The sequence below is a fragment of the Phycodurus eques genome, chromosome 5 (assembly GCF_024500275.1).
Source record: "Phycodurus eques isolate BA_2022a chromosome 5, UOR_Pequ_1.1, whole genome shotgun sequence".
NCBI lineage: Eukaryota > Metazoa > Chordata > Actinopteri > Syngnathiformes > Syngnathidae > Phycodurus > Phycodurus eques.
Window position 1 is genome coordinate 9,897,826 of NC_084529.1, and position 24,220 is coordinate 9,922,045.

The 24,220-nt window shown below is 41.6% G+C and overlaps 2 protein-coding genes across 7 annotated transcripts in view; both read left to right on the forward strand.

Annotated features, from left to right (window-relative positions):
- The first annotated feature begins 1,244 nt into the window (after nucleotides 1–1,244).
- dkk3b (dickkopf WNT signaling pathway inhibitor 3b) lies at nucleotides 1,245–22,436 on the forward strand. Of its 3 annotated transcripts, none has more exons than XM_061676744.1 (7): nucleotides 1,245–2,101; nucleotides 5,442–5,534; nucleotides 5,635–5,709; nucleotides 9,819–9,911; nucleotides 10,324–10,468; nucleotides 21,303–21,453; nucleotides 22,231–22,436. In XM_061676744.1, the coding sequence occupies exons 1-7, from the start codon at nucleotides 1,991–1,993 to the stop codon at nucleotides 22,253–22,255; spliced, it is 693 nt and encodes a 230-aa protein (XP_061532728.1). In that variant the 5' UTR covers nucleotides 1,245–1,990; the 3' UTR covers nucleotides 22,256–22,436. The 3 variants fall into 3 exon arrangements, with proteins under 3 accessions (XP_061532728.1, XP_061532726.1, XP_061532727.1); XM_061676742.1 differs by lacking the exon at nucleotides 1,245–2,101 and adding an exon at nucleotides 4,734–4,985; XM_061676743.1 differs by lacking the exons at nucleotides 1,245–2,101; nucleotides 22,231–22,436 and adding exons at nucleotides 4,734–4,985; nucleotides 18,642–18,745 and having other exon boundaries at nucleotides 21,303–21,447.
- A 319-nt stretch (nucleotides 22,437–22,755) lies between these two features.
- Nucleotides 22,756–24,220, forward strand: part of far1 (fatty acyl CoA reductase 1) — a 42,963-nt gene continuing 41,498 nt past the window's right edge. For 2 of the 4 annotated variants that reach the window (XM_061677444.1, XM_061677447.1), the window contains exon 1: nucleotides 22,759–23,171. In XM_061677444.1, coding sequence (XP_061533428.1) covers nucleotides 23,168–23,171 — 4 coding nt within the window. In that variant the 5' untranslated portion in view covers nucleotides 22,759–23,167. Of the gene's footprint in view, nucleotides 23,172–23,250; nucleotides 23,366–23,505; nucleotides 23,566–24,220 lie in introns of all 4 variants that reach the window. The other 2 variants (XM_061677446.1, XM_061677445.1) reach the window with 2 other exon arrangements.

A 24,220-nucleotide genomic window follows, 5' to 3' on the forward strand; every position in this document is an offset into this window, starting at 1 on the left:
TGTTAAGATGCTATTAAATGACACATCGTGTTGAGGAAGCCACACCTGCATATTGGCCAATTCAAGTCCCACATAATTCATACATTAAACTACAGGAGAAGGACAGCAACACTGAAGCCTTGGAGCATTTGTTAATCTCTAATCTTGTCTGGTGTTTCTCAAGATGGCCATTGAATGAAAACACAGCAACATATCAGCATTTTTTAGCATTGAAGACAATGTGACACATGGAGGACGCAAGTGCACCACATCAAACAGCTGGTTGGAAATGACTTTAATATCAACTAGCAGTTAACTTCACAGTCAATATGGTGAAGACAGGCAAACATGATATGACAAAAGTCGTTATAGTTGGAAGGAGAGGTGATTCACGGGTTGGTGTTGTAGCGTGTTGCATGGATGAGTGTCAAACAATCTGACAATGAGTGAGTTATCAACAAAGCTTTAGACAAGTGGATGTGGCTGAATATCAGAATAGCGTGGTTGAGAAACTAAAACAGTTGGAGCATTAAGGAATTAAATTGGAGATTAATTCAACATCAAGGAAATTTAAGACCATTTTACTCTCTGAAATATGCAGACTTGGTTGGATCGCAACATCTTGGAATCTATCACTTCTATATGTTGGGAAGGCTCATACTGTAGTTAAAACTGCCTAAAAATATATGGATGCAAAGATTTACCTTAAAGGAGCACCTTGAACATAATGGTTCGTGGATTAAGAAAGTAAAAGAAATACCATAGGTGTGAAGAATGCTGCTGAAGCACCTTTGCATGTTGGATGTCAAGCCAGAACATTGCTGCCATTACATCCAGCGCAATACTGTAGGTCTTTGGCATTTTAAAGGAGAATATTAATTCCGATCCTTATCTTTCTACCCATCAGTTATTGGAACCAGGGAGACATATTGGGCTTTGTCTTAATGCCTGTGTGCCGAACTGGGACGCCAACATTTCATATAAGCATTGAGTTGGTGAGGCTGCTACGCAGCTAAATGAATATACCGTCGTTGAAAACTGTCCATAAAATGTTGTCAGGGTGGTCCAATTCAAGTCATCTCTACTGAGACATGGGTTAAAATCAAATTGCTCAGGGGGCACATCCCAAAAGAAAGTGAAAACAAATCTCTTTGATTGGTTGCTCCCTGTAATTATGCTACTGATTAACATATCGTCAGCCAAATAGCAGAATTTTCTAAGTCATGTTTAACTTATTGTCACAATGTCAATTAAAAGAAATCAATGTGTATGCTAATAATGCAGCCCAATGGGGGGGCACAAGCCAGTGCAAACTGTAGGCTGGTCCCAAGCCCGGATAAATGCAGAGGGTTGCGTCAGGAAGGGCATCCAGCTTAAAACTTTGCCAAACAGATATGAGCATTCATCCAAAATGAGAGAAATGGAGTCGGGGTTATTTTAAAAGAAGAGTTGGCTAAGAATGTCTTGGAGGTGAAAAGAGTATCAGATCGAGTGACGAGGCTGAAACTTGAAATTGAGGGTGTTATGTATAATGTGATTAGTGGCTATGCCACACAGGCACGATGTGAGACCTAGGGGTGAAAGAGAAATTCTGAAAGGAGCTAGGTGAAGTAGTTCTGAGCATCCCAGACAGAGCGAGAGTCATGATTGGTGCAGATTGTAATGGACATGTTGGTGAAGGAAATAGGGGTGATGAAGAAGTGATGGGTAAGTACGGCATGCAGGAACGGAACTTGGAGGGACAGATGGTGGTAGACTTTGCAAAAAGGATGCAAATAGCTGTAGTGAACACTTTTTTCCAGAAGAGGCAGGAACATAGGGTGACCTACAAGAGCGGAAGTAGAAGCACGCAGGTGGATTACATCCTGTGCAGACGATGTAATCTGAAGGAGGTTACTGACTGTAAGGTTGTGGTAGGGTAGAGAGTGGCTAGACAGCATAGGATGGTGGTGTGTAAGATGACTCTGGTGGTAGGGAGGAAGAATAGGAAGACAAAGCAGAGCAGAGAACCATGAGGTGGAAGCTGAGACAGGAAGAGTGTTGTGCGGCTTTTCTGGAAGAGGTCAGACAGGCTCCCGGTGGACAGGAGGAACTTCCAGAAGGCTGGACCACTACAGCCAAGGTGATCAGAGAGGCAGGCAGGAGAGTACTTGGTGTATCTTCTGGCAGGAAAGGAGAGAAGGAGACTTGGTGGTGGAACCTCACAGTACAGGAAATCATACAACGAAAAAGGTTAGCTAAGAAGAAGTGCGACACTGAGAGGACAGAGAAGAGGCGAAAGGAATACATCAAGATGCGGCAAAGGTAGAGGTGGCAAAGGCCAAACAAGAGGTATATGATGCCATGTATGCCAGGTTGGACACTAAAGAAGGAGAAAAGGATCTACACAGGTTGGCCAGACTGGGATAGAGATGGGAAGGATGTGCAGCAGGTTAGGGTGATTAAGGATAGAGATGGAAATATGTTGACTGGTGCCAGTAGTGTGCTGGACAGATGGAAAGAGTTGATGAATGGGGAAAGTAGAGTAGAAGAGGCAAGTGTGGTGCACCAGGAAGTGACAATGATTAGTAAGGGGGAAGTTAGACAGGCATTAAAGAGGATGAAAAATGGAAAGGCAGTTGGTCCTGATGACATTCCTGTGGAGGTATGTAAGAGGAGAGGAGAGGTGGCTGTGGAGTTTTTGACCAGCTTGTTCAATAGAATTCTAGCACATGAGAAGATGCCTGAGGAATGGAGGAAAAGTGTGCTGGTGCCCATTTTTAAGAACAAGGGTGATGTGCAAAGCTATGGGAACTATAGAGGAATAAAGTTGATGAGCCACACAATGAAGTTGTGGGAAAGAGTAGTGGAGGCTAGACTCAAGACAGAAGTGAATATTTGCGAGCAACAATATGGTTTCATGCCTAGAAAGAGTATGACAGATACATTATTTGCCTTGAGGATGTTTATGGAAAAGTACAGAGAAGGTCAGAAGGAGCTACATTGTGTCTTTGTAGATCTAAAGAAAGCTTATGACAGAGTACCCAGAGAGGAACTGTGGTACTGCATGCGGAAGTCTGGAGTGGCAGAGAAGTATGTTAGAATAATACAGGACATGTATGAGGGCAGCAGAACAGTGGTGAGGTGTGCTGTAGGTGTGACAGACGAATTTAAGGTGGAGGTGGGAGCCCCTTCCTGTTTGCAGTGGTGATGGATAGGCTGACAGATGAAGTTAGACTGGAATCCCCATGGACCATGATGTTTGCAGATGACATTGTGATCTGCAGTGGAAGCAGGGAGCAGGTGGAGGAACAGTTAGAAAGATGGAGGCATGCACTGGAAAGCAGAGGAATGAAGATTAGAGTGAAGAGTGAGGCTACAGGGAGAAGAGATAGCAAAGGTGGAGGACTTTAAATACTTGGGGTCAATCATCCAGAGCAATGGTGAGTGTGGTCAGGAAGTGAAGTAACGGGTCCAAGCAGATTGGAACGGGTGGAGGAAGGTGTCAGGTGTGTTATGTGACAGAAGAGTCTCTGCTTGGATGAAGGGCAAAGTTTATAAAACAGTAGTGAGGCCAGCCATGATGTACGGATTAGAGACAGTGGCACTGAAGAGACAACAGGAAGCAGAGCTGGTGGTGGCGGAAATGAAGATCTTGAGGTTTGCCCTTGGGGTGACCAGGTTGGATAAAATTAGAAATGAGCTCATCAGAGGGACAGCCAAGGTTCGATGTTTTGGAAACAGCTAGAGAGAGCAGACTTCGATGGTTCTGACAAGTCCAGAGGAGAGAGAGTGAGTATATTGGTAGAAGGGTGATGAGGATGGAGCTGCCAGGCAAGAGAGCTAGAGGAAGACCAAAGAGAAGGTTGATTGATGTCGTGAGGGAAGACATGAGGGCAGTTGGTGTTCGAGAGGAGGATGCAGGTGATAGGCTTACATGGAAAAGGATGACACGTTGTGGCGACCCCTAAAGGGACAAGCCAAAAGGTGAAGAAGAATGTGGATGCTAATAATTGTGTTTTTTCTTTAAGTCAGTAAAAAAATTAAAATAAAAAAATCAATAGTCAGCCCCTTCCTTCAGCCTTCACCTTATCATGGTGGAGAAGTTTGTGTGTCCCAATGATCCTTGGAGCTAAGTTGTCTGGGGTTTTATGTCTCTGGCAGGGTCACCCATGGCAAACAGACCTGTTTGGGATATACAGCCAATATGCATTTCCTGGGTTGCTGCCCCTACCCCCACCCCACAAAAATATATTTTTTTTAAAAGACAAAGAAAGAAAAAGGAAAAGATGGAAGATTTTCGGGTGAAAATAAAACCGCGAATAGGTGAATCCCCGAACCGCGAATATGCGGGGTCTACTGTGTATACTGATCATTCCAAGGTGTACGACAGAAGAAAGGGGAAGGCAGCGCCCCCTGCTGGATATCGGAGGGCTGGGTCTCTATAATGCAGTCCCTGAACGTGTTACAATACTGTGTGGGAACACAAAAAGCTGTACTGAACACAAAAAGCTGTACTGTATAGCCATCAAATGAAAATAATGTTTTTAATACTTATTGACGGGTCAATAGGGCAACAACATTCATTGTCCTACTTTGTAAGCTTTACCGTTTAAATGATCGTACAGTACAAGTACTGTCCAAGTTGGCGAGTGTTCGTCGATCCGTGTGCAGCTTGCTCATGGAAAACAACCTTTGCATCCAGCCGTTTCCACGTCATGAAACCGAGTTTGTGCTCCTCCTCAGACTTTCCAAATAAAAGCCATCCAGCTGTGTGCAGTGGTGCTCTCCGCGTCATCGGTCTCAAACAAGAAGGAAGAGACGCAGAAATGGCCAACTGTGTTTTGTTATTCTCTGTTTCTTTCAATCTGTGTTTGTTGTGGGCGGCTGTCGGAGTCGTGCCCAGCCGGGCAATGGTCATTGCGGACGACCAGGAACGGGGCTTTGTCAACTTGAACGACATGTTTCGAGAAGTGGAGGAGTTGATGGAAGATACCCAGCACATATTGGAGGATGCAGTCGACCAGGTCCAAGATCATTAGGATGGCCGTTATTCTTTACTTTAGGCCAGGACTGGTATGATTTTGTGAAGCGATAAAAAGCCATCGTTGATAATCTTGCAGTTCAGGACAGCTGGCACTTTCAGGAAACAGTTAACAAGTTTTTGTTTTTGTTATTTTAGTGCATGGTGTGAAATATCATCCTGAAAGTTCTTTCCAAAGATAAATTATACTATTAAGCCACATGAGAGGGGCAAAAAAGAGTCTGATGTCATGCAATTTCTTCACCATTGCAAATAAACCCCAATAATAATGAGACAATAAATTAAGTGGTGTCCCCTTCACTGGGCCCCTTCTTTTGGAACAAAATTATATTTGTGGGAACCTTTTTCCACTTCGTCTAGCTTATTTATTATATGCAAATAATGTGCAGATACCTATTCTGTCTGCTTGTTTAATTTTCAAGTGTATTCTAACCCACAGATCACAGCGGAGAGTGCCAAGTTGCTGGAAAATCATCATCACCACAGTGACAAGATTGTGAAAGATAGAGCGAGCACAATTCACACCGACAAGGTACTTCTTCAATGTGTAGCTATCAGAAATAATATTAAAGAACTAATTTTAATATGATTTTATGTCTTCTAATAATATATATATATATTGTCTTTTAAAGAAAACTAATAACACAGCAGGAGTCACATCACATATACGTATGGCGAGCTCAGGCGAGTGGAACAGTATGTATCATGTAAGTCTTTAGCATCCAATTGTCCTCTATGTCTATGTCTACGTTTACTGTGTTTCATCATTTATCAACAGGCACCACGCATGGTTGAGGTCAGGTGTTGACTGTCTACACATTATAATCTCTCAAGGGGACATTCAGCTCACACTCTATCAAATATTTGATGTAGCACTCCCCACAGAGAACCAGATCACACACATGCAGGAATGCAAGTAGAGATGTCAGAGTGAAAGTGGAGCGCAGTGCTGCACCTCTTGCGCTGGGGGAGGTTAACCATTTTAACTAAAAAAAATTGTGTTTTTTTTTTCCTGGTAGCGGTAATAGAAGAGGTTTCATTATTAGAGATTGATGCAAGGGGAAAAAAAGTCAAGCAAGGTACATAGCCAACTGGTGAAACAGCGTAATGTTTAGTCTTCTTCAATGACTAATTGTATAACAATGTTTACTTTACACATTAAATCAAAGCCACACGTGATGATTATGCTTTAATAGTTTGTCCTACTCTCTAATGAGTTATCAGTAAGTCCTTTTTAGGATATACGTATTTACTTGACTAGATTGGTAAAGTGCTACTATGCGTGTGACTAACGGCAGCTGTATTTGTCTGGACCATATTAAGGTAATTACAGGGTTGTCTAGCCCCTACTTATAGTTTCCAGTTTGTTTTTATTACTTCAAGAAGACCTCATGGCAAATGCTGTAGAAAAAAAACCAGGGAAAAAAATCAGAAGGGATATTACTGAAGTGTATTGCTACCACACCAGAAAACAAAATGTAAAAAAAGTTTCACGTTACAATGTGAAAAGGTTCGTCATGCGGAGGACTTGTCAACTCTTGTTGCGACCCTTTGGTCACTCACATTCTTCCAAGGTGGAGTTAGTTATGAATAGCTAGTAACTTTGATACAAAAGACACAAAAAGGACTCCGCCAGTGACCTGAACCGGAAGAAATTGTTTTGTTTTGGTTTGCCAAATGCGGAAGTCAAATTTATTACATTTTAACGTGAAACTTTTTACATTATAATGTGAAACTTACCACGTTATAACATGAAACTTATAACAGCACACAAGATGGTGATTCTTTTAAAATTATCTGGTATATACTGTTGTCTAGCAGTTCTGGCTAAACACTACCTAATCAAATGATACTAATATCAAACTCAGTTTCATGAACTGGTTCTGTTTGGGGGAAAATATGGTTGTAAATTCAAGTGCCCTTTATTGACTGTAAATCGGCAGTTGTGTACTACGCAGTATATGATTATAAGTTAATCATTATGATTTGCTTTATCAAGATGTTAACGTTTTCTCCAAAAGCCTGAGAAGGATTCCGTGCTACTTTTTAATTTGCAGAATTGTTTACTTTAAGCATGATATATCTACATCAATCAATCGGTGTGTGTATGTATATATATATATATATATATATACATACACATATATGTGGAGTTTGCATGTTCTCCCCGTTCCTGCGTGGGTTTTCTCCGGGCACTCCGGTTTCCTCTCACATCCCAAAAACATGCATGGTAGGTTAATTGACGACTCTAAATTGCCCGTAAGTCTGAATGTGAGTGCAAATTGTTGTTTTTTTATATGTGCCCTGCGATTGGCTGGCCACCAGTTCTGGATGTACCCCGGCTCCTGCCCGATGATAGCTGGGATAGGCTCCAGTACGCCCGCGACCCTAGTGAGGAGAAGCAGCTCAGAAAATGGATGGATGGATGGATTGTTATATATTGAGGTGTGCTATCTGCTACAAGTGCTACAAGTGTTTTTTGTGGTTACTAAAAAATCAGATGCCCGGGATGATATTGTGAATTACAGTGGGCTGCTATGTTGACAGAAGGTATCACTAATAAAGAAAGATGCCCCACATCTGATCTCTCATTCGGTTTTGAGCAGCCAGGAAATACCCTACATCAATACGGTACCAGTAGTATGTTCTCTGGTCAAGAAATGGGTTAGTTTTGGGTAATGAAATTATGAAGAAAAGTATTTAACATCTTCATAATGATGAGGATATATTAATTAGTAGTGTTGGGGAGTAACTAACAATATTCATCCATCCATTTTCTGTACCGTTTATCCTCACTAGGGTCGCGGGTGTGCTGGATCCTATCCCAGCTATATTCGGGCACCCTGAACTGGTAGCCAGCCAATCGCAGGGCACATAGAAACAACCATTTGCACTCACATTCACACCTATGGGCAATTTAGGGTTTTCAATCATCCTACCATGCATGCTTTTGGGCTGTGGGAGGAAACCGGAGTACCCGGAGAAAACCCACGCAGGAACGGGGAGAACATGCAAACTCCACACAGGCGAGGCTGGGATTTGAACCCCGGTCCTCAGAACTGTGAGGCAGATGTGCCAATCAGTCGTCTTCCATGCCGCTGCACTTGGAGCTATCACTAGCTAATTTAATAGCGAAGACTTTTGGACCAGTGTATGATACGATCTCAAATGTCTCCCCGAAGTATCGTATACCAACATAGGGCGTGTTCATACGTGGTGTTTTTCCTTTTCTTTTCTTTTCTTTTAGAGTATGGGGCAGAAAAAAATTGACATGCCCTACAAAAACTCAAAATATTACCAAGAATCTTTTATTTCTCGTCAAAACTATCGCATCTCAATGTATAGTTTACATTGAAAATCAATTTGTTATAGTAAGCGTGTAAATACAAAATCGGATAAAATACAAAATAGTCATCACAGTTCACTTCCATTTAATCATTCCTTCTTCCAAACAGTCTTGTTGCCTTTCATCACTTTAGTGGTTCAGAACTACATTATTTAGCTCACTCAGACATGCCACAGCATAGTAACAAAAGGTTACGGACTCCTGGACCGGCCAAAATAAAAATCATGGGTATGTACTACACTTTCAACAGTGTTGTCTATTACTCAAATAAAAAGGTGAATTTATAAACAATGTATTCTTCTTTAATTGAGCTACAGGCTAGTCAAAATGTTTGTAATATTTCTTTCCTCTGAGATGAAATACCCATATTGTATTCATACTGTTACAAAAGATCCGTGCTTTTCTGACAATAAACCAGACTTTTATAATGTATTGAATAAATAGATAAATAGATTTAATAATAATAATAATAATAATAATTATTATTATTATCTATTTGTGGCGAGGCTAGCCCTATTTTGGGTCATCCACCAAAAGGTCTTTTTCAAGGTAGAAAAAGGTCGATCAAATTTCAGAAGGGTACTTTCCAAAATTGGGTTATGGGCTCAGCCCATCCAAAGAAGTCAACCTAGACTCGCCCGTGATTGGCTCTCTTTGATCATGTGCCATTCTGAAGCAGTCCCAAACATGACATTTTTCCAAATGTGATCTTGAAGCGCCACCTTGTGGTGTAATCTATTAGTTTGTCTGAGATTCCTTTAAAGGTCAGACTCACAGTTACACTCTAGAACATATACTGGATAAGAACATTGATTTTGGAACAGTTTCATCTTAATAATTTTGACTTTCTTTATGGAACATTCACTTCTGGGTTGTCATATGAAGCGATAATGTCTTAATTGTGCACATTTGTCATTAGGTCCACATGGTAAAGTATGGTGGTTTTCCACATGCTGTACACTTATAATGCAACAAACAAATGTTTTTAAAAATCATGTATTTACATTTCATCATGGTTTGTTATCAGTTAATTATTTGTGTAAAGAACAAATACTATGTAGTTAATTCCCAAATAATTATCTATGGTTGATGCATTCATTAAAAATTAAGAAAAGTAATCCAAATGTAATCAAATGTAATTAGTTATATTACTTTGAGAAATTAATTGAAATATTTACACAACAAATACATTTTCAACAGGGTAACTTATAATTGTATCCAACTACATTTCCAAAGTAATCTTTCCAACACTGTTAATCAGTAAGTTAGTATATGGAGACTGAGTTATAACGCACAGAACAATGAAATTGATGTAACAGCAGAATGAGATGAGGCAGAGCAGCAGATTTGAGATTTATGTGCCTAAAAAACTGTATGTATGTATGTATGTATGTAGTCATTCTGGTAGTGCAAGGTTCATGCTTAATTTCGTTGCCCCATCAATGATTATGCCTGTATCTAACACCACAGGAATGCATGGTGGACGAGGACTGTGGTGAACTGAAGTATTGTTTGTATGGGATTGACAGCTCCAAATGCCTGCCCTGCATACCAACTGACATGGTGGGAAGTCAGTCTTTGTTAAGAAAGTTTATTTATATGTGAGCAATGAAACAAATGAATGTTGGTTATATGATAAAAACTGATAATATGAAGCACCTTTCTCAGTGCACACATTTACACATGATCAAATCAATAATCAAAAGCCTAGTTTCAGATGGATTGACTTGTACAGAAATGAAAAATCTTCAAATGAATTCTCTAATATCCCAGCCATCATGGAAGTGTAGTTCCTCCCAATGGCCCTGTATAAATGTAATTTTGTTAATCTATACTATTTGTGAAACTTAATTCCCTGCTCCTCAATTATTTGCATTATCTGTGAAATCTCACTGTGGCCATTATGTGAATCGAGTTTGGTTTTGTGAAATATTTGCATTACAGTTTGCATATCTGAATGTCTTTCCCTTCTTAGCCCTGCACAAAGAATGAGGAGTGTTGCCCAAGCCAGATGTGTGTTTGGGGCCAGTGTACAGTCAATGCCACTGAGGGAACAGAGGGAACAATCTGTCAGGGTCAGAATGACTGCAAACTGGACCTCTGCTGTGCCTTCCAACGAGGTAACCTCTTTGCTTAAAGACGTCCCACAAGACTAACTAACATTGAGAGATTTAACCACAGGTTTAGACAGATTTAACTATTCACACTCACATTTACACCTATGGGCAATTTAGAGTCCTTAACAAGTCTCGCACGCATGTTTTCGTAATGATCGGCGAAAACCTACACACGGATAAGGACAACATGCAAACTCCACATACTGGAGATTCAAATTTTTGAAACCAGAACCCTTGACTGTAAGGCAGACGTGCTTTCTAGATGTGTTTTAATTTCCAGTGCCGTGAAAAGGTATTGGCCCCCTTCTCAAATTCTTATATTTTTCCCACTCAAATGTTTAAGATCCTCAAACAAATGTAAATATCTGACAAATATAACCCAAGTGAACTTAAAATGCTGTTTTAAATGGGGATTTCATTTATTAAGGAAAAACAACTGTGCAACGTTACCTGGCCCTGTGTGAAAAAGTAATGGCCCCCTAAACCTAATAACAGTTTGGTCCATCCTCAGCAGCAACAATTGAAATCAAGCGTTTTCTATAACAAGCAATGAGTCTTTCACATCTCTGTGGAGATATATTGACCCACTCTTCCTTGCAGAGTTGTTTGAATTCAGCAGAAACTTAGTGTTTTCAAGCATGAACAGCCTTTTTTAAGGTGATGCCACTGCATTTCAGTCAGATTCAAGTCTGGACATTGAGTTGGCCACTCCAAAACCTTTATGTTGTTTTTTAAGCCATTAAGAAGTTGACTTATTGGTGTGTTTTGGATCGTTATCCTGCTGCAGAACCCAAGGGCGCTGCAGAACCCAAGGGCGCTTCAGCTTGAGGTCACAAACTGATGGCTAAACATTCTCCTTCACGATTTTCTGTTCAAGAGTAGAATTCATGGTTCCATCAATCACAGCTAGTTGTCCACGTCCTGAAGGAGCAAGCAGCCCAAGACCATCACACTACCACCACCATGTTTGACTGTTGGTTTGATGTTCTTTTTCTGGAATTCTGTGCTACATTTACACCAGATGTAATGAGACACACACCTTCCAAAAAGATAAATGTAATCTCGTCACTCCATATAATATTCTCTCAAAAGTCTTGGAAATCATTCAGACGTTTTTTTTTGCAAAAGTAAGACGAGCCTTTAATGTTCTTTTTGATCAGCAGTGGTTTTCACCTTGGAACTATGCCATTGATGCCATTTTTTCCCAGTCTCTTCCTTATTGTTGTGTCATGAACACTGCCTTTAACTGAGGAAAGGGAGGCCTGCAGTTCTTTAAAAGTTGTCCTGAGTTCCTTTGTGGTGTCCTGGATAAGTCATAAGTCTCTCGAGGTATTCTTTGTAGGGCGGCCACTCCTGGGAAGGTTCACCACTGTTCCATGTTTTCTCCATGTGAGGATAGTGGCTCTTCCTATGGTTCGTCGGAATCCTAAAGCTTTAGAAATGTCAGGAACGGAAGAAAGGACAGGACCCAAAATGTACGACTCCAATTCAATGGACAGTTTCAAAAAGAGGTTGAATAAATGGGCAGAGGTCGGTAGACAGGCAGGCAATGCGTAAAGGCAACAGTATCCAAAAAACGTGAGACAAAAAGGCAAGGTGAATAATCAGAACAGGGTCTAGACTTACTATGAGTCGACAAGTCAGGATCCCCAGATGGGGTCTGTGGAATTTCATTTGAAACATATCCCTGAACATTACATGGAGGCTTGAAACAGTTCTGGGCGCAATTGCTGCTCCATGACATAACATTCAACCAAGGATTCCCTAAAATAAGGTCATAATTCATAGCGTCAAAAACATGAAAATTAATGCGTTCCGATTGTGAATCAGGAAATATTAACATGAATGTTTGGGTGCGGTGAATGATCTTGCCCATAAAACTGCCGTCTGCAGCATAAAAGCGTTGCAGTGGCGTCTTACTTGAAAGGTTCTAAGATGCATTCGTCTAACAAGGATGGAGTTAAGTAAATTTGCAACAGAACGAGAGTCAATAAATACAGATGTATGAATCTCTTGATCTGCCACTAAGCGATATTTGCCCGTTTAGTGGGGAAGGCAGCTGCCTGCAGCTCAAAGTGGAGTTCGCACTGAGTGATGAACGGGCTATTGCCGAAATCTCCAGAGAACCTCTCCGGTCGAGAGAGCTGTGGGCAGACAGCAGCGGCAGGTGGCGGCATGGTGACTGATTCACACGGAAATGGTGGTACAGTGGCGGCATCGGGTGCTGTGCCAGCTGGTTCCTTCTTTTGAACCATATTCATTAGAACTTCAAACTGTGAGGCCACCTGTCTCATCATAGTGTCCTGATCCTCTGACATTTCATTTAGATGAAGGTTGAGGGCAGCAAGCAGTTTCTTTGGACCGTGTCATTTTGTTGCAGCTTTTTTATCTTTTGTCCGACTTGATTTTGTCGGGACAGATTCTGTTCAAGTGATTTCTTGATTGAACGAGTCTGGAGGTAATCAGACTTGGGTGTGATCAGTGAAAATTAACCAAAAATGGTGATTAGCCACATTTAAGTCATGATTTAACAAGGGAGGTAATTACTTTTTCACATAGGGCGAGGGGGACTTAATTATTATTATTAATCAGTTTATTTGAAAGGGGACAATGCAATTTCATAAAACACATGAAATACACATGGTTAAAAAGCCAGAATTAGCCAGAAGGCTAGTTTTCATCTGTAGTCCTCTGGCCATGATGTAAAAAAGCAGTAAAATGCATCAACAAGACAATATAATACAGGATACATAATCAAAGATTTATGATACTATTAAGAGAGAATAAAACCACAAATCATTTGATCATAACAAAAAAAAAAACCATCACAACATACTTGTCTTTTAGTGTTGGCAGCTATAGGTGTTAACAAGCCACATCTTCAGTTTTTTTGTGAAGGCCTTGTATGTTGTAAGCAGTTTAACCTCCTCAGGTACTGAGTTCCACTCACCAGCGCTCCTCACTGACCAGGCTGACTTACTGAAAGTGCCCATGCGCTTAGGAATGAGACAGTCACCTCTGACAGAGCCTCGAGTGACACGCTCAGAGCTGTTTCTTTGGCTGATGAACTCAGCCTGAGGAGCTGGAGCCAAATCATGCAGTGCTTTACAAATAAAATTTAAATCTGCAAATATGTGAAGACTGTCCCAGTTTAAAAGACTGTATTTTTTAAAAATTGCACATTGAATGATAGTGCCTTGTTTTTTTATCCATCACTTTAATTACTTGTTTGTACAAAACTTCCAATGGTTTTTTTGCATTCTGACCAGCCTGGGACCAACTGGTTATGCAATAGTTAAAGTGACTAAGAATCATTGAATGTCGGTAAATTTTTGCGGCTTCAGTTGACATTTCATTTCGAATTGCACGAAAATTTTCAAGGTTTAATTTGATATTTTTTACACAATTTGTCAATATGGACTTTAAAGGAAAGCTGTGAATCTATTATTAACCCAATATATTTGTATTGGCTGACAATTTGCATTTTTTCTCCATTAACAAGTATATCGGGGTCAGGTGATACTCTATTTGTTTTAGTGAAATACATGCCTACAGGTTTAGAAACGTTTAGCTGAAGACAGCACTCCTGCAACCAAGTTGTGACACAGGACATTATATTAGTGAGTTTAGAAGCAACAGTATCTTTGGAGCGACCATGAACAAAGAAAACTGTGTCGTCTGCATACATTACACACTCTGCTTCAGAACAAACAGTGGGCAAATCGTTGATATGAAGACTAAATAAAAGGGGGCCTAATATTGATCCCTGAGGGACTCCAGAGGTTAGCCTAAGAGACTCTGATATGCAGTTGTTAACTGATACAGATCATGCAGATATGATTCAATCCAGCTCACAGCTTTGCGAGAGAAGTTACATTTTGAGAGCTTGGTAAGAAGAACAGAGTGATTTACTGTATCAAAAGCTTTCCACCGCCCCTACAACTTCACCCATGTCGAGAGAAGATTTTATTTTCTCAATAAAGAGGCATGTAGCCATTTCAGTGGAATGCTTGGTTCTGAAACCGAACTGCATGGCGTGGAGAGAGGGGGAGCTGCTGTTTAAATAATGGACAATCTGCTCTGACACCCATTTTTCTGCAACTTTGGAAATGGCCGGAAGAATGCTTATAGGTCGGTAGTTATTCACAGAAGTTGAGTCACCGGATTTAAAGACAGGGATAACAATACCAGATTTCCAGGCCTTTGGAAAGTGACCAGATGAAATTGAAAGATTAATGATTGAGGCAATAGGAGTATCAAGAGTTGAACCTAGGTCTTTGAGCATGTTCGTGTCCATTCCAAAAACATCCTTTGCCTAAGATGGTTTGAGTGAATGAATTAAATCGATAACTTTGGTCTCAGTAATAATTTAATAGTAAAGAACTGCGTTGCAGACAATGCAGCGTATTCCTTCCTTTGTTTTACTGCAAACTTAGAAGAGATTTCTGACACAGATTCAATGAAGTAGTTGTTAAAAGTATCAGCCATCACTTGAGGTTCCGTCAGGATGTTTCCATTTAATTTAATTTGCATTAGTTTTGTTTTGTTATTTTGTGTATCACCCAATAGTTTTTTAATATAATTCCAGGTTATTTTTTAATTTCCCTTCGCACTATTCAAAGCAGTAATGAAAAAGTCAGCTTTAGATTTTCTTATTTCTTTCACTACCCTATTTCTCAGTGAAATAAAGTGGTGTCTATTGTATCCTGATTTGACCGACAACTACAAGGAATGATCGCGTTCTTTCATCAGTTTCAGAATAAATGTGTTTAACCAAGGAAGGCCATTCTTTCTAGCTTTTAGTTTAATTATCCGTGTAAATTGTATAATAATTTCTTGTTTTTTGTTGGCAAATTTCGAACAATCCTCATCTAAATTTTTACCAGCGAGTAATACATCCCAGTTTACTTCTTGGATAGAATCTTGGAAATGTTGTTGTTCATGTTTTGGTATCCTATTGGATTCAGTGGTGGCCACCCTTGAAGCGCTTTTTATTTAATTTTCTTATGACCATTATAAGATTGTGATCAGACAATCCTGTGAGCATATTGTATGGCTTCAAGATCCTTTCTGGCCTATTAGTAAAAGCTAGATCAATCTGAGTTCGGGTGGAGTTTGTAATTCTCATAGGGCCATTAATTACCTGAGTCATATCCATATCATCCATAACCCTTTTAAATTTTTTCCTAACTTTGTTAACTTCCCAATTAACATTTAGGTTACCCATTATTATCACCTCTTTTGCAAGATTGAGTTGTTTCAGTAACATTTCCATCTTTTCATAAAAAGCTGCATTTGATGAGGGAGGCCTATAAATAACTACAAGAATAAAAGACATTTGCTGTGACAAAGAAACAAAATTCTACTCCATTCTCATCTGTAACATGTATTTCATTCAATTAAAAGTGTCCTTGGCATAAATCATAACACCTCCTCCCTTAGCACCCTGTCTGTCGTTTTTAAACATTTTATAACCAGTTACAGATAGTATTGCTGAGGGCGAAGATTCATGGAGCCATGTCTCAGATAGGCAGAGGAAGTCAATATTTGAGTCAGTGAGAAGGTGATTGACCTGATCACTTTTCGTTAAAATGCTTCGTATATTTAAGTGTGCACAAAGAATGCCTTTTGGTTTACGTGTTGAGTCCCATATTGATTTAGAGTTATTAAAGGTTTGGAACACCCTGCATTTCCGACTTTTAGTAGTTTTTTTTCCTCAACAAATGAAATCACCATTTAAAAACAGCATTTTAAGTTCGATTGGAGAATATTTGTCTGATATTTAAATTTGTTTGACAATCCGAAATATTAAAGTGGAGAAACTATGCAAAAATCTGATAATTTGTGAAGGTGGCCAATACTTTTTCACAGCACTTATTACGTTAAACGTAGAGGTGTCACACTTAATCGATTAATCAACAACTAATCGATCATCATATAAATTAAACTATTTTGGTAAGAGCCATTGTTCAAATTTAAGTTGTCCAAATCCTCTGATTTCAGCCTCTCAAAAGTAAATATTCTCTGACTTCTGTAGTCCTTTATGAAAGCAGACTGATTATCTTTTGTCCATCCATTCATCCATCCATTTTCTTCCGCTTATCCGAGGTCGGGTCACGGGGGCAGTAGCTTTAGCAGGGACGCCCAGACTTCCCTCTCCCCAACCACGTCATCCAGCTCCTCCGGGGGGATACTGAGGCGTTCCGAGGCCAGCTGGGAGGCATAGTCTCTCCAGCGTCTCCTGGGTCGTCGCCGGGGTCTCCTCCTGGTGGGATGTGACTGGAACACCTCACCCGGGAGGCGAATCAGATGCCCCAGCCACCTCATCTGGCTCCTCTCAATGTGGCGGAGCAGCGGCTCAACTCTAAGCCCCTCCCGGATGACCGCGCTTCTACCCTATATCCAAGGGAGAGCCCGGACACCCTGCGGAGGAAACTAATTTTGGCCGCTTGTATCCGGGATCTTGTTCTTTCGGTCACGACCTACAGCTCGTGACCATAGGTAATTGTAGGAACGTAGATCGACCGCTAAATTGAGAGCTTCGCCTTTCGGCTTAGCTCCTTCTTTACCATAACGGACCGATACAAAGTTTGCATCACTGCAGATGCTGCACCGATCCACCTGTCGATCTCCCATTCCATTCTTCCCTCACTCGTGAACAAGTCCCCAAAATACTTGAACTCCTCCACTCGGGGCATGATCTCATCCCTGACCTGGAGAGGGCACGCCACCCTTTTCATGGTCTCAGATTAGGAGGTACTGATTTCCATCCCAGCTGCTTCACACTCGGCTGCGAACCGCTCCAGAGAGACTTAGCGATCATGGCTTGATGAAGCCAACAGAACCACATCATCTGCAAAAAGCAGAGATGCAATACTGAGGCCACCAAACCGGACCCCCTCTATGCCTCGGCTGCACCTAGAAATTCTGTCCATAAAAGCAATGAACAGAATCGGTGACAAAGGGCAGCCTTGGCGGAGTACAACTCTCGCCGGAAACGAGACTGACTTACTGCCAGCAATGCGGACCAAACTCTGACACTGGTGGTATGGGGACCGAACAGCCCGTATCAGGGGGTTCGGTACCCCATACTTGCACAAGACTCCCCGAGGGACACGGACGAACGCCTTCTCCAACTCCACAAAACACATGTAGACTGGTTGGGCAAACTACCATGCACCCTCGAGGACCCCGCCGAGTGTGTAGAGCTGATCCACTGTTCCACAGCCAGGATGAAAACTCCACTGCTCCTCCTGAATCTGAGATTCGACTTCCCAACAGACCCTCCTCTCCAGCACCACTGAATAGACCTGAGGAGTGTGTATCCCCCTGTAGTTGGAACACACCCTCCGGTCCCCCTTCTTAAAAACCACCACCCTAGTTTGCCAATCCAGAGGCACTGTCCCCGATGTCAACGCTATGTTGCAGAGGTGTGTCAACCAGGACAGCCCCACAATCTCCAGAGCCTTTAGAAACTCTGAGCGAATCTCATCACCCACGGGGCCTTGCCACCGAGGAGCTTTTTAACCACCTCAGTGACCTCAACCCCAGAGATAGGAGAGGCCGCCTCAGAGACCCCAGACTCTGCTTGCTCATGGGAAGGCATGTTGGTTGAATTGAGGAGGTCTTCGGAGTATTCTCCCCACCGATTCACAACATCCTGAGTGGAGGTCAGCAGCGCCCCATCCCTCCAATACAAAGTGTTGATGCTGTTCCGCTTCCCCCTCCTGAGATGCCAGATGGTGGAGCAGAATTTCCTCGAAGCCGTCCAGAAGTCTTTCTCCATGGCCTCACCGAACTCCTCCCATGCTTGAGTTTTTGCTTCAGTGACCACCAAAGCTGCATTCCGCTTGGCCAGCCGGTATCCATCAGCTGCCTCAGGAGTCCCACAGGCCTGATCCCGCCCCTCGATTGATTGGGTGGGGTCCTCAGCCTCCGCGGTGCGGCCACAGCAATTACAGAACACTTCTGTCAGTCTTTGTGCATGTAAAACGGTGTCAATTCACTTGCATGTATCCGCGGGCACACACCCTTTAACTGGGTGTGGGGTCACGCACTTACTGTGACAAATAACTCATGAATATGCAAATCCGACCGGCATCTTCCTCCACCATCAGAACCAACTCACAACCAGGTGGTGATCAGTTGAATAGCTCCGCCCCTCTCTTCTCCCTAGTGTTCAAGACATGCACCCGCAAGTCCGATGACACGACCACATCAGAACAATGGAGTCTCCAGCGGGTGCGCTCTCCAGCACCCCCTCCAAGCACTCCAAAAAGGGTATGTACTCTGAACTGCTGTTTGATGCATAGGCACAAACAACAGTCAGGACCTGTCCCCCCACCCAAAGGCAGAAGGAGGCTAGCCTCTCGTCCACCGGGGTGAACCCCAACGTACAGGCGCTGAGCCGGGTGGGAATAAGTATACCCACACCTGCTTGGCGCCTTTCACTGTGGGCAACTCCAGAGTGGAAGAAAGTCCAACCCCTCTCAAGCAGACTGGTACCAGATTCCAAGCTGTGTGTGGAGGCGAGCCCGACTATATCTAGTCGGAACTTCTCAACTTCACACACCAGCTCGGGCTCCTTCCCTACCAGAGAAGTGACATTCCACGTCCCTAGAGCCAGCTTCTGTAGCCGGGGATCGGATCGTCAAGGTCCCTGCCTTCGGCCACACCCAGCTCACACTGCACCCGATTCCTATGGCCCCTCCCACAGGTGGTGAACCCATGGGAAGATTATCTTTTGTGTTTAATTACAACCCCAATGAAGTTGGGACATTGTGTTAAACAAATAAAAACAGAATACAATGATTTGCAAATCATGTTCAACCTATATTTAATTGAATGCACTAGAAAGACAATATTTTTAATGTTCAAACAGATAAACTTTATTATTTTTAGCAAATAATCATTAACTTAGAATTTTATGGCTGCAACACGTTCCAAGAAAGCTAGGACAGGGTCATTTTTACCACTGTGTTACATCACCTTTCCTTTTAACAACATTCAATAAACGTTTGGGAACTGAGGACACTAATTGTTGAAGCTTTGTAGGTGGAATTATTTCCCATTCTTGCTTGATGTGCAGCTTCAGCTGTTCAACAGTCTCCGTTGTCATATTTTACGCTTCATAATGCGCCACACATTTTTCAATGGGAGACAGGTCTGAACTGCAGGCACTCTTTTACCACGAAGCCACACTGTTGTAACACGGGCAGAATGTGATTTGGCATTGTCTTGCTGAAATAAGCAGGGGCGTCCATCAAAAAGACGTTGCTTGGATGGCAGCATATGTTTCTCCAAAACCTGTATGTACTTTTCAGCATTAATGTTGCCTTCACAGATGTGTAAGTTAACCATGCCATTGGCACTAACACAGCCCCATACCATCACAGATGCTGGCTTTTGAACTTTGTGTCCATAACAGTCCGGATGTTTCTTTTCGTCTTTGGCCCGGAGGACACGACGTCTACAATTTCCAAAAACAATTTGAAATGTGGACTCGTGGGACCACGGAACACTTTTCCACTTTGCGTCCAAGTCCATCTTAGATGTGCTCGGGCCCAGAGAAGCCGGTGGCATTTCTGGGTGTTGTTGATAAATGGCTTTTGCTTTGCATAGTAGAGTTTCAAGTTGCACTACGGATGTAGCGCCAAACTGTATTTACTGCAATTTCCTGAGCCCATGTGGTGATATCCTTTGTTTGTTTTTGATGCAGTGCTGCCTGAGGGATCGAAGGTCACGGGCACTCAATGTTGGTTTTCGGCCTTGCCACTTACATGCAGTGATTTCTCCAGATTCTCTGAACCTGTTGATGATATTATGGACCGTAGATGATGAAATCCCTAAATTGCTTGCAATTGTATGTTGAGGAACATTGTCCTTAAACTGTTCGACTATTTTCTCACGCACTTGTTCACAAAGAGGTGAACCTCGCCCCATTTCTGCTTGTGAATGACTGAGCAATTCAGGGAAGCTCCTTTTATACCCAATCATGGCACCTACCTGTTCCTAATTAGCCTGTTCACCTGTGGGATGTTCCAAACAGGTGTTTGATGAGCATTCCTCAACTTTCTCAGTCTTTTTTGCCACCTGTCGCAGCTTTTTTGGAACGTGTTGCAGCCATAAAATTCTAAGTTAATGATTATTTGCTAAAACCAATAAAGTTGATCAGTTTGAACATTAAATATCTTGTCTTTTTAGTGTATTAAATTAAATATAGGTTGAACATGATTTGCAAATCATTGTATTCTGTTTTTATTTATGTTTAACACAACGCCCCAACTTCATTGGAATCGGGGTTGTAAAATAAGACATTTTTAAACGTGCATTTACTTTGGAAAACAATGATCAACATTTTCCCCTATTTTCTGACATGTTACAGATCAAACCCATAACTGAATCATCATTGGTGGGAAAAAAATAGTTTAACGGAAGTAATCGTTATTTGCAGCCGTAGTATGAATCTGTAACTGGCATGGAGTTGAACCTGAAGCAGTCTCAGAAGTGTATATCAAACTAGTAGCCCTCCACAATAATACCCAAGAAGTAGCTCTCAGTTTCAAAAGGTTGGTAAGTACATCAATCCCTCTGGTGTGATATTGCTTAATTTTTGTTTATTTTGGTGTTGTTTAATCATTAAACAACAACAAATAAACAACAATAATCGGTTAATGAACAGTAATCAGAAAACAATGATTTTGCAATAAATTAATGCAAAATAAATGTTTCCATTCCAAAAATATTCAACAGTGGCAGCACTAGTTAAATGTTTTTAAATCCATGTGCTTGTGTAGCCTGCCCCTCTTTAGACTGCCCCCTTCCCTATTCTTTCCAGAGCTTTTATTTCCTGTGTGCAACCCCAAACCGGGAAAGGGGGAGGCCTGCCTGAACCAACCTAACCTATTAATGGACATGCTTGCCTGGGACCAGGAGGGTCCTCGCGACTACTGCCCCTGTACCAATGACCTGCAGTGCCAATCTCACGGGTAAGAGCAAACATTAGTACTGTAACATAATTTAGGAAAGGGATTCCCAACCCCGCCAGCACGTTGGATGACTGGTTAGCACATCTGCCTCACAGTTCTGACGACTGGGGTTCAAATCCAGGCCTTGCCTGTGTGGAGTTTGCATGTTCTCCCCGTACCTGCGTGGATTTACTCCGGGCACTGCGGTTTCCTCCCACATCCCAAAAACATGCATGGTAGGTTAATTGACAACTCAAAATTACCCATAGTTGTGAATGTGAGTGTGAATGGTTGTTTGTTTATATGTGCCCTGTGATTGGCTGGCAACCAGTTCAGGGTATATCCCGCCTCTCGCCCGAAGATAGCTGCCTTTTCTGCAATATATTATTTATTAATTACAAATATATCTTTCTTCATATATAGTGACAGGCAGATTAATTAAATGCTCTTCCGTTAGATGGCAGAAGGTGAAGTACAATAAACATCTTGCCATTTATACAACAGAATAATGTGTGGCTTCCTGCACTTATATCAAGTTTCTGTTCAATAAATTAGGCCCATATTTCAAACTAAGTCAATTTGTGAACAAATTGAGACATTATTAGCACAATTATTTCAGCATTCATACTTTTTGATATATTTTCTTTTGGGTGGTGTGGCGTACCTTTTTTCTCATGTAAAATGTGTGCCTTGGCTCAATAAAGGTTGGGACACACTGGAAGCAGAGCAAGTAAATGACGTAGTTATTTCTTAACTCCCTTTTTTCTACTTAACACCTTTTTCCCCCTTCTATTACAGACGTGGATCTGTTTGTGGACAGTAGCACCAGAAGTAGGGATCCAGTAACTAAAATAAATAACCTTGCCTGAAGCTGTGGTGAAGTCGTGATTGATGATTGACCAAAGAACAGCCCATCTGCTGCGGCTTTCTGTTTTTCAAAAATCCTAGTGTTGCAAGGAGTTGCACTGTTTCTTTATATGTGTATTATTTGTAATAAAAGATACCAAGACCCAAGAAAACATTCTCATTTCCCCCCCTGAAATTGACAGGAAACAACTGAACACTAGGGGGCCCACTCTTATTTGTATGCAAGGCAGTGTGGTAAGCGATACATTCTGTACTTCTGCTAGATTTATTGTGTGATTTGTTCATTTTTCATACTTTTATCCTGGAATGATGTTAGTCTGATTAGTAATGTTGTGGTGATCCGACTCTTTTTTTTTTTTTACATTGGTGTGCTCTTGGTGAGGACTGAAAAAAGGCTACCTCTACTTGCATCGTAAAAAAAAAAAAGAAGATATGACAAAATGTCGTGTACAAATGCAATTCATGTAAAAAAATATGTCATTTGTCCATATGATGCCATTTTTTTGCCATCTATAGTACAGTGCAATGACCTGATATAGGATGTTAAAAACAACCAACTATGGATAAATCTCAAATTCTGTTTTTGTACATGTGAGCACTCGCATAGTTGTAGTCATTAAAATGAGCCAACGTGTCACTCGGAAGAGTTGTTCATCATGGGCAAGAAGAGGAAGACATCTTGTTTTCGTCCTATCTGTGCTGTGGAGCCCGCGCCGTTCTTTTGACGTCATTACGTCACAAATATCCGACCAACGACCAGCTTCCTCGTGACGTGAGTGGCCACTCTTGTTGAATTTGGTGATACCGATTTGCTTCCCTCTTATTAGAACACCGTGAAACAGGCTAACAAATTAAGAAGCATCGAAACATGGGTACGTAAAACAGCTATATAACACCCGTGACTCGCTATTTGCTGTAGTAACTGAAATGTGCGATTACAATGGTTTTTAGTAGCCACAACTTGTGCGCAAGGCGGCTCGAGATGCTCAAAACGCAACAGGATGGCTGAACACTACAATGGTGTTGTTTGACAAACCATTCCCAACCCCCCACACCCCTCTCACGTGTACGTGTCCCTTGGCTACCACAGCAATCCCTAGCAATCTCAAACCCACTTTACCAGCCGCCGCGGGGCTCCTGTGCTAAACAGTAATGTAATTTATTTTTCCTTTTTTTTTTTTTCTTTTTTTTTTTCTTGGTGGTCAGCCAGCTGTTGAACTTTGTCTGTGAGCAGCGACTGAAGCAAAGGCAGAAAACACACGAAGCGTGAGTGAGAGCCACTTTTAATCTTCGGGTCTCTGTGTCAATACTGTCAAATGGTCGCCCGTGTGATACGCCTGCTTTGGAACTGGAACTCCACAAGCTTAATGGTGTGGTAATGTTGCGAGGCATCAGTGAGTGATTGGAATCAACAGAGCCACTGGCTTCATTTTTGCCTGCTGGGGTCTGGATTTCACTTTGGTTGCCACAGCTAATGCATGCATGAGGTCTATTAAATGCAATGCTGTCTGTGTTAATATGTTGAGGATTTCTTGTGTATTTTATATGATCGTTCTCATAACCTCAAAATGTTCCATGAAACATGTTTGTACATAAATAAACTAAGCACATGGTATTTACAAAAAGTGGTCTCTCTTAGGATTGAAAAGTCACCTTTTGTTTCTAGCTGTTGGTTTTGTTCATCTCAAGAAGCTGATTTGACATATAATACTAGTCTGTAAGTCACATGCAAATATAAAACCTTGTGATAATATCGCAATAATAGGCAAATTGTTGTGGACTGTTCTCTTCTGAGTTTTTATCTTGCCTGACATCAATGAGTGAGCTGATTTGTCAATGCATAGAAACCTCATGAGAAACCTGAGCCTATTTGTTCTCACCCAAGCGCCAACAATGTTCCTCTGAGGCCAAAACTTTCCTC

Bases quoted from the DNA above. Each gene is read 5' to 3' on its own strand.
- dkk3b (XM_061676742.1), top strand. From the start codon at position 4,788: ATGGCCAACTGTGTTTTGTTATTCTCTGTTTCTTTCAATCTGTGTTTG. The intron at 4,986-5,441 runs GTCCAAGATCAT...TCTAACCCACAG, and splicing joins TGGAGGATGCAGTCGACCAG to ATCACAGCGGAGAGTGCCAA. The intron at 5,535-5,634 runs GTACTTCTTCAA...TGTCTTTTAAAG, and splicing joins GCACAATTCACACCGACAAG to AAAACTAATAACACAGCAGG.